The sequence below is a fragment of the Prosopis cineraria genome, unplaced genomic scaffold, assembly GCF_029017545.1.
Source record: "Prosopis cineraria cultivar Desert tree isolate PC_DT_omini unplaced genomic scaffold, ASM2901754v1 PC12, whole genome shotgun sequence".
Taxonomy (NCBI): Eukaryota; Viridiplantae; Streptophyta; class Magnoliopsida; order Fabales; family Fabaceae; genus Prosopis; species Prosopis cineraria.
This window is the reverse complement of record NW_026555343.1, coordinates 41,595,146-41,606,402: the sequence shown is the minus strand read 5'-3', so window position 1 is coordinate 41,606,402 and position 11,257 is coordinate 41,595,146. Positions and strand designations below refer to the sequence as shown.

The following is an 11,257-nucleotide window of genomic DNA, read 5'->3' as shown; positions in this document are numbered from 1 at the left end:
TGTTTGGTTGTGTCCTTTTTGGGGGACGGATAAGATCGATTAACTAGTGTGGTTAAGAAGGCTGCTCTGTCTGTTTTAGGATTGCAATATATTTTCAACTACATTATCTTATCTGCCAAATCTTTTAATCATACGTTTGAGCTTATTACTTCTTATCTCTTTCGAGTTTTACATCTTCCTTTGCGAAATTAACTAAGACTCGCAAAAAGAAACGTGTTAACTTTAATTAGGAGCATGTAGGATAGTTTTTCATGAGATAGATCTTCAGATTTAGTGGGAATATATACTCCAAGAATCACTTTTTTTTTAAGGCAACTTTCCCTTGAATATTTTGAAAGGCTTTGATTTCCGTTAAAATGCTTATTTCACTGAAATTACTTTGTTGCTCATTCAACATATTTTTTTGCAAAAACCATCTCCATAAAAAATTGCCAAGAAAATCAGGAAATTTGTTATGAATTTTTGTAGAGAAACAAATAAATGTATTATCTCAAAAATTGTGACGTGGCGGAATTGATTATGGGGATTGGGAAGAGGGCCCAGAGTGAAGGAAGACCCACCCTGAAAAAAGTAATGATTGGTTTCATAAACAGAGAGATGAGGAAGAGAAGGAATGATGCTCCCTTTTCAATTTGACTTTGGGAGATCTCCGTATTCTCTAAAAAGATTGTTTCATCATTCTCTTTAACATTATGCATACATTTTCTGCTTCTGTCCCCAGCTGCCCCCACAAATTACTATGCTTTCCTTTCAATTTTGTGCTCTTAATTTAATAATTCTATAATAATTAGTTTCAATCACTAAATCCCCAAACTTCAAATTAATGGAAGGATCACTACATCAAGAAGAAGCAGAGAAAACACACACCCCCACACACAGAGATGAGAGAGAGGGGAGGGTAAAAAAGTCAAAAAAAGGAATGATGGAGGGAGGGGAAGGCAACAAACGCCACAAGACATGGGCATCATCTGAAGGACGCAATTTAATATTAATTATTAAATGTAAACTTTTATTATTATTATTAATATTAATATAATGTTATGAGGTCGCTCTCGCTCTCCCGCATCGGTCAGAAGCCACGCCCTCCTTCATTACTCTGAGAGCGACCACACGCTAAACCCTCGCCCCACCTCCAAAACATGATCAAACAAAGACCCAAGTTTTTTTATCAATCTACTACTCAGTAATTCCTAATTTTTTTTTCACTACCAAATCCTTTAATTTTGAGATGATGATACTAAAGTTTTAAAGAGATCAATAATTAATAATAATTACATTTTCGATAAAATTTTTAAAATGAGTTGTAAACATTAATTCAAATAGTTATGAACAAAAATCCCAATTTTAAATTGAAAGTTATGTGTTATTCATAATTAAAATTCTTTACTTTATAATTATTTAAATCAATATTTGAAATATTTTTTAAAAAAATTGTGTTCTTAATTTCTTATTTAGGATTTAACTGTCCTTTTCTTTTAATTTTTACAACTCCTCACAACTGAAAATCGCAATTTATTTTTTACAAGAAAATAATTTATTTATAGTTTTTCAATAATTTTCTTGCGGTACGATTGCGGGATGGAAACGGAGCGATCATGAGCAGAGTCCTGTGATGTCATTGCTCAAAGTCTTCCGTCCCATTGTTAATTGGATTCCTATGCTTCTCTTTTTTTCTTATTTCATACTCCTTCCATTAAAAAATTAAATATTAAAAAATATATAATATTTTTAATTTTTTAAAATATAATTATTGTCTCTTTTTAAAAAAATATCCCTATTAATAATAATTTTATATTTATTGTGGGATATTTAATAAAAGTAAATATAAAAATATAGAATTAGTTTAAAAGTAGGTAACAATTTTATTAGCGAGTGAGATTTGATTAAAAATGCCTTATATTTTTTAACAGGAGAAGTACTATTTTATGATCAATCACCTTTATTCTTGTCTCTTGTAATTTACTCCCTTCATTTATATATATAAGAGAAAAAATTACTTTTTTTGTTCAAAAATATAAAATATTTTTTGAGGAGTTGAATGTTAAAAAATGTAAGGTATTTTTAATTTTTTGAGGTGTAATCATTGCCATTTTTTTAAAAGTCTCTCTATTGATAATGACTTTATATTTATTGTATGATGTTTAATAGGGATAAATATAAAAAAATAAAATTAGTTTGAAAGTAGATAATTACTTTATTAGGGGTGAGTTTTAGTTAAAAAAGCTTTATATTTTTGAACGGAGAGAGTATATTACATAGTTTAAAAAATTTAATTAACTATAATAATTATATCTAAAAATAAAAAAAATCAAACTAAAATTTTTTATGTTAGTTAATATAAGCTTGCATTAATTATTTTTTGTTAATGTAAACAATAAGAGGTAATTTAAAAAATATGTAATAAATGCTTATTAAAGTAAGTGATTTTGGGTTTAAAAAATCAAAACTATTTGCAATAAAAAATAGACTGGGTAAGCACTTTTTTTTTTATTGTTCACAATATCTTCTGAATAGAGAAAATTTAATGCACTGATAGTTACTAAATGTAAATAAGGAATTTAAATATTAGTTGATTATGAGGTATTAGTCTTTTCCCATTGACGGCGCTTGCTTTTTCGCCTTCATTTTGGATATTTTTTCCAATTTTTTAATGAAATTATTTGGAGAAGTTGGAACAGAAAATACATTAGCAAATTAAAATATAACTTATAGTCATGTTCCACGCAACTTATAAATTGTTTAAAATTTGTTATAAATAAATGGGACCCACGGCCAATGTAAAAATAAAATAGTGGTAATTAAATCCCAACTGTGCTTTGATATTCACATATCAGTGTTAAGGAAAATTAGTGTGAGATGATCGAAGTTAATCACCGGTTTACATAAAAAGATGAGCCAAGTTTCAGCTTTCCCCCATTAGTCTGCCGTAATTATCATGATTGATCTGTGAGACTGTGACTTACGAGTAATTAATTAAATAAGCTAACCCATCCATTCAGAGCTTTGACCCAGTTTCATAAATTTGACTATTTTCTTTCTTTAGCCAATTCTAAATCCGCTATTCAATAATGTGACAAGGTTTCATCAATATTTAATTTAACAAGAAAAAGAAGAGCACCTCGATAAATTTACGACCATCCTTACATTGGCATACTTAGAGGAATTTAGTTGACTTCATTAATGAAGTGTTTGGCACAATATATACATCAATCTGAAGAAAAAATAAAGAATGCTACAGGGTTTGGCATAATTATAGCATTTACGAGGAAGAGAAGATGATCGAGGTGGACCAGAGAACATAATGATTTAGGTGGTGATACTTCTGTAGCTCATGTCTGGTGTTTTTTAAACCCATATCTGTGTGTGGGTGCGTATCCACGTTTGTGTAACTTTTGAATTCCAAAGTTGACGTGACCATGCCATGCAATCTCTGATCCATACAACTGCGTTAATGCTTTGATGGAGACGCCACATCGCATTTTCTTGCAGTCTTCACTGGACTATTCATTTCTCTGTTTTCCCGCTTCCCTGCAACTACTTTTTCTCTGGACCAGCTAATCTAAGTCTCAGTTAAGGCTAAAAAAGCTCGCTGGTTTCAATTATTCGTTCGCACCTCCCACCTCAATTCTGACTCTCGAACCTCTAGCTTTGGTGACCCTCTATTTTAATCTTAATTAGGCTCCATGTTCATTTAAATTAACTTTTAAATATTTTTAATATTATATTTATTAATATAAAAAATAAAAAAATTTAAAATTTTAATAAATCTATTCATTATCCATTTAGCCCATATAAATTTATTAGAATTCTTATGCTTCTCTTATTTCTTTATTTGGCACTTCAAATATAATTCAAGATGACATAATTTAATATTAAAAAATTTATAAATTTTATAAATTAATCATTTAAATTATAGTTAATAATTTGGGCTAAACTTGACGGTTCGATTCAAACCCATTAGAAAAATTAAGGGCCAAGTTCTAAAAAAATAAAAAAAATTTAATGTTTGGGCCTATTTGGCCCAAGCTTGATTAGATTTAGGATTCGCTCGAACACCTGAATGAAAATATCACACTTTAAAATATATGTATATATATAATATAATAAATATTAATTAATTATTTAAATTTTATATCATTTTATATTAAAATACCATATGTTTGAGTGTATTATTAAATTTATTTTTTAAAAAATAAAAAATATTTATACTTTCATATTTTTATTATTTTTAATCAATAAAATATCTCAAAATAATAATTAAAATATAATTTAATATTTATTTTTATAGTTTAAGACCCACGTATTCTTAAAAAAAAGTTGAGTCCTCTACATTATTTAAGTTTTCAAAAAATATTTTATATTTTTTATGAAATAAAATAATTACTTTTAAAGTAAAAAATAAAAATAATTTTAAAAATAAAATTCAGGCATATATGAATTCTTGACTTTACTATTAGATAAATAAAATAATATCATTAGATAATTATTTAGTGATCACCCACGCTAGACTTGATTAAAAATTAAAAATAAACTATATTAAATATCCCTTGTATATAGTGGTTAAATAATATAAAAAGTTAAAAGAAAAATTAATTTCAAAAAAGGATTATTTTGCTCATGATTAAATGGATTTTATTTTGTATATATAATGATGACTATTTTACTCATATTTTTAAAAATAAAAAATATAGTTTACTCAAAAGTCATCGAACACTCTGAGCCAATTGAGGCAATGATTTTAAGTTAATAGTTTAGCCGTCATTGAATTGAGATCAACTTGATCATGATTAAAATATACAAAATTCTTATATATAGCCATGATAAGAGCAATATTTAAACAATTAAGACATTAATTTATAAGTAAAAAAAATATTCATAAATAAATTATATGTAACACAATAAAATAATAACAGAGTTATTTAAATATAAAGTTGGTAAATTATTATTTTTTATTTTATTCTTTAAAGTCAAAATAATTTTTTATGTTCAACAGAGTTACTTAAAAATTAAAATTAATTCAAAAAATAAAAAAAATATTTTTAAAAAATTTTAGGTATTCAAATTGGTCTAAATAAACCCAAAGATGTTAGGACTGGGCTTAACTATATGAACTTTTAATATAAAATATGATACTTTAAGCTCAATTTGAATAAGCTCGGCTCACCTAAATTATCGGCTCTAATTTAAATGTACTCTAAATAATTCAGATTGAATATTAAAATTTTTTATATTTTTTATATTAATAATTATAATATTCAAAATATTTAAAAACTAATTTAAATGAATGAAAAAGATCAATTTAAATTAAAATAGAGGGCCAGGATTCATGTGCTCATCACCATATGCATAGGCCCCACCTCTATTTTGGATCTCTCCAAGCTCTAAGGCTAATCTATTAGAGTTTTTCTTTTCATAACCACCCCTCATTGAAATTATTAAAAAATTAAATCAAAAATTTTGTTATGAAAACTTGTTGTTATGAAAATCTGAATTATCACTTTTGGTCACATGTTTAAATAAGAAAATAAATGCATTGATTGGCTTCAAATAATAATTTAGATGTTAAGATTTTTAATGGGTGCAAGAAATTCTTTGTATTCTAATATAGCTTGATTTATATCGTTTTGCATTTTTTTTTGGTGACCTTGTATTAAAAAATTATTCTTTTTCTGTTTGGATTTGAGCTTTGTGGGCAACTGTCATTCAAGGCCTAATCTAGATTAGAATGATAATTAAAACAATTTATGGCTAATAATAATTTGAGACTTTTATATCCAAACATATAAATTATATAACAGTAACTAATTTTTAGTTTAATTTAAGTTTGTAAACTGTAGTTCGTGAAAAAAAAAATAATTTTACAAATGCCAATCCAAATACGCATAAAAACCAACTTGACCTACTTATCGATATCCTTACCTGTGCACATATCTCCTAAATCAATCAAATAAGTCTTGCATAATGTTTAAAGAACGAGGAATGATAGGTGCAACCACTGCTTCAATATCAAGCAGTCCCATTCTAAGCATTTGCGGAAAATTTTCCTAAACTAATTATTTTGGGTTTTTTAACAAAAAATTTTAGGTTAGTTGAGTCACGAGGGCTCGCTAAAGTCAGTGCATACCTTTAAACTCAAAAAACACTTACAGATTACTCACTAACAAGGTCTTCACATTGACAATGTAATTTCTTCACATGACCTTGCAGGTTAGGGGATTAAATTCTTATCAATTAGATCAATTTAGATTTTCTACTTATTTTGGTTATGTTTGTAGTACTAGAAATATAAATTTTGAAACTCAAATCCAACCCAAAATAAAAAAGTCTTAAAATAATTAAAAAGATAAAAATTAAAAAGATTTTAGAAGTCATAGCCACCTCGTCAAAGACTAATCAAGGCAACTACATTCATATATTAATGTTCTCTTTTTTTATCACTCACAGAGTTATAGTTATGCTACTATTAAAAGCAATTCTGTTAAAGGTATAATTGAATACTAAGTGTGTGTTTGGTTTTCAGTTTGTCAAAAGTCAGTTTGATGAAAGTTCATTTGATAAAAGTCAGTTTAGCAAAAGTCAGTTGTTGTAATGAAATTTGTGTTTGAATATATTTTTCCAAAAGTCAGTTTGACAAACAGAAAGTTGTTTGGATTAATAAAAGTTTATTCTTTTGAAATATACTTTTTAATGTGTAATGACCAAAAAGGACATTAATAAATGATAATTTATAATTTTAATTATACAAATATAATATATTAGTAATGTTTGAAAAATGTGAAAGAAATTTTAAAATAACATAAAATTTAAAATGTTGAATAATAAGAAAAAATATAAAAATTTAATTTTGGACAAATTTATGTAATAAATAGTTAAACATTGGCTAATATTGAATAGTTACATGATTAATGGTTCGATCTATAATATACAATATGATCTCTAATAGAATCTCGAACCATATTCATCTCTCTATCAGAAGTCACGCTTGAAATTGCACTTGGAATTATTGATAAAAATACATGCTCATCATTATCATCGTTAGTATTAACCATATTTTCATCCTCAAAACACCTAAAGTCAGAATCAGTTGCAGATTTTTTCTAATAAAATTATGTATAGCCATTATTGCACCAACGATACGAACTTGCGTCACAAATGGATAGCTAGGCATGTGTCATAAGATTGCGAATCTGTTCTTCCAAACCTCAAAAGTCCTTTCAATCGTGGTCCTTAAACTTGAATGATAATAATTAAAAACTTCATTATTGTTTGCAAATCCAGATGAATGCCTGAAATCTGGGAGGTGGTACCTATGAGATCTATAAGGACCTAAATATCCACGTGGCGTTGGATAGCCGGCATCTAATAAATAATATTTACCTACCAATAAAAAAAATTATAAGATCCCAAAGAATATTGAGTAAATTATTTTAAATTAAATAAATATAAAATATACCTTGGGGTAGATGTGGAAATTTCATGTTCGGCCTTGTGAGTGCATAGTCAAACAAACAAGCATCGTGGGCAATCCCTTCCCATCCAGCCATGACATAAGTGAAGCACATATCCCAATCACATACGGCCATTATATTTTGTGTTGGAATACCTTTTCTTCCAATATATTTCCCTTGCTCTTCAACACTAACCACGCATGGGATATGTGTTCCATCGATTGCTCCTATGGCATCTTTAAAGAATGGCCAATATCGCGGATCACCTAAAATTTTTGGATGAATATCTTGAAAAGTGCGATCTTTTGGTTAGATATATTTCTTTACTAGCTTCTCACAAGCATGCAATACATTTTTGAAATGTCGGTGAATAGTCTTTGCTGAATGTTGAAATCGTTCTTGTGCCATCCTATTCCCCACCCCATGTCCAACAATATTTAAGAACATACCGACCATTTCATGAATCCCTGTTCTTCTAGTTAGAGACAAACCATGTTGCACCAGTTCATCACAAAGTTGGAAAAAACATCTTTTTCCATGCAAAACATGTCATAACAACGCTGAGGATGCCCTTGCAAAATTTCTTGCACCCATGCATGACCTGATTGTGAACTGGTTCTACAAGGCTCTTTCAATAAAGTTGTTAAGTAATTAGATATTATTGCAGTAATAGCCTCAATCTCATCATCTTCCGCATGTACAAGTAATTGTAATAAGCGAGATTGCGTATTGTCATCCATAAAAACTGCATAGCATAAGTAAACAACCATTACACTATTGTTCATGACTTAACATAAGAAACACATAATACAAAAGTCAAATAACATAGTCAGTTTCAAAACAAAGTTAACAACATAAACGGCACTAGCTAAATTTAAAACATTGAGAAGGCAAGCTAAGATTGATCTAATCTACTTTTTTTCCCCAAGCACCTCAAATAGGCCACTAATGCTCTTCTGTTGTCCCTAAGCCCAATATACATGTCCACTTGCAGTCTTATCTAACAAAGCCATAGCACACTGTCCAAGAAGCGACTCATCATAAGCAATCTCCTCGATTCTATAAAGTTCTTTTGCAACATCCACCACATTTTGATCAACTGGTTTTGTGCCACCCCCTATGGAATTAAGAATTGACTTCAATGTTGAAACCCTATCCTCTTGTGTGGACACCAAGCGACTCACTGAATCAACCATCACAGTTGCAAGACGTTTTCCCTTTTTGTTTTGACCACTTTCACTTATCTTTCTCTTGCTCCTCAAATTAGAACCACCACTGTATGCATTGTTCAAGTTGACCTGCCCAATTTCTGGAAGAGCTCCTCCACTAATATTTCTCACATCATCACTGTCTCCTGATCCTTCAATTAAATCCAGTTGAGGCCTATACACATCTTGTGCATCATTAGCCGCAGGTGTCCACAGGTAAGTACCTCGAGCTGCAACTAGCTGGAACAACTGTGTCAATTCTTGTACATATGGAAGTGGTCTATATCTGAATTTTCTATACTCAGGATTCTCCTACACATTACAAGAATTGAGTTCAATATATTTACAAAATAAAGCATCAAATATATAGCATGCCGTATATAACTATATACCTTAATCTTTTGACTCCACCACTCATCCGGTGCTGAAATAGTATTCTTTTCGCCATCCCATCCCAAGCCGGTCTCTTTGTTCAGCAATTTGTCCCATATATTCCAGTCTTTTCTCAAATTATCCCATTTATTTTTTAACTGCTTCTTATCATAGCTTCTAGAGTTCAAAGCATTGAATTGTTGCATTAACGCTTCCCAACCTTCCTTTGATAAGGTATAGCCCTTTACGCTCATTTTTTTAACTTGTTGAAGAGCTAATTTGAGGAACAGTTCGGTCTCTTCGGTAGTCTACAATGCCTTCTCCTTACTCATATTTACTATCGAAATATTACATTCTCAATAATTAATTAACATAAATTAGACCTATTTGTCAATCCACATTTAACAAGAAACAAAGCAACTAATAATTAATTAAGTAAAATCATCCAATATTCATTTATGAAACCATACCAAAACCCATAATTTAGCATTAGTTTGAACAAAAAAATAACTTGAAAATACACACATAAACATACATAAATTCAGAATAATTCATCAGCAATTGAGTACAAAAAAATTTTAAAACACACACATTCTCAAGAAAAGAAATCAAAACCCAGGAACCAATTATTGATTATAAAAAAATTTACACATTTATACAAAGAGCAAAACTAATTTTGAACTTAAATAATTCAAGATCTAAAAACAAAACCAAGCATTTCCACCATTTCAGTTCCTATTCATTTAGCATAACAAAACTTTGACCCATACACACAGAGCACAACTACGTTCAGATTCACAACATTCCTATTCAATAAGTATGAGAAAAGTTTGAACCTGTCCTTCTTCCTCAAGGTTCAGATTCCCAACATCCAGAAGCTTTCAAGTTTTGGAATGCAAGTAGAAGAAACGATTAAACAGATCAAAAGAACCTTCAACTGGAAAAAAAACAGAGCATAAGCAACTGGAAAATGGTGACTGAAATGGAAGAAACGTCCAGTGTAACATCCTATTTTTTAGATAAAAAAATATGAAATTTAAGTTAATAATATGAATTTATATTATTTGAGATTATTTAGAAATAATAATATGGTTAGAAATTTAATTGTGAATTTAAAACTTAGGTTTAAAAATTATATAAGAAATATTTTATTAAGATATAATTTTAAGATTTAGAAATAAAAAAAATATATGTGTGTGTGTGAGTTAAAAAAAAGAAAAGAAAGTAAAAAAGGGGGGGACTGTAGAAGTCCCACATCGATTAGATGTGGGAAGAGAGAAACGCTCCTCGTGTATAAACGAGCAATGCAGAGGTGCAGGCAGAAGCAAAAGAAAAAAAGAAACTTTTGCAATTTGTAAAAATTGCAACTAATGGCCCAAGATGCAATTTGTGAAAATTGCAAGTAATGGATCAAAGGTTTGAATAATTAAATTCAGACCTATAGTTTTTTTAATATAACTTTGGGACCCACAATCTCATTTTTATATTATTTTTCTCTCTTCCTCTCACATTGCTCAGCGTTTTCTCGCAAGGGGGGATTATTTTCTTTTTCTTCAGGTATGTTCTAACTTTCCTGTTTAGATTGGCATTTAAAAATTTATTTAATTACAAAATTAATTTTATAGTTATTTTCTAAATAATATTAGCTTTCTAGTGATATGATTATTTTGTAGGATAGAGTAAATATTCTAATTAGGATTTTTTTATAGGATAGTTAATCTGATGATATGATGGATTAAAAATATAGGTTAAAGCTCTTAGGGATATAATAAATATTATAGAATATTTTTTTAAGATTGAAACTCATGTTTAAGAATTTTTGAGTTAAACTCTAGATCTATATGGTTGAATTTATGTTGAATCTGAGATGTAGGGATGAACCTCTAATTATTAAATATTTATTTAAGTATGAATAGGTATTTTTGAGGTTATAGAAAAGTGATTTGAGGCTTCAGGATAATTCTAAAATTTTTAATTTATTTTTGGACGAATTTTTAGAATATAGAAGGATGAAATTGTGATACTAGAAGTGATTTGAGACTTAAAAATAGTTTATTAGGGTACGAGAATTTTAGAAAAAAATTTAAAAAGTTAAATGATACATAAATCTTAAATTAGTGTTAATATGGATTATAAATCTAAGACTTTCTAACTCTTTAAATTAGAGTTATTTATTAATTTTAATGTAAAATTAATATATAGTATTGTGAAATAATTATGTAGATTATA

At 28.5% G+C, this 11,257-nt stretch overlaps 1 protein-coding gene across 1 annotated transcript; it reads right to left on the bottom strand.

The window, feature by feature from the left end:
* Positions 1-8,413: 8,413 nt before the first annotated feature.
* On the bottom strand, positions 8,414-9,265 carry LOC129289368 (uncharacterized). The gene is made up of 2 exons (XM_054926127.1): positions 9,049-9,265; positions 8,414-8,968 (listed from the first exon to the last, which is right to left on the bottom strand). The coding sequence occupies exons 1-2, from the start codon at positions 9,232-9,234 to the stop codon at positions 8,414-8,416; spliced, it is 741 nt and encodes a 246-aa protein (XP_054782102.1). The 5' UTR covers positions 9,235-9,265.
* Positions 9,266-11,257: the final 1,992 nt, after the last annotated feature.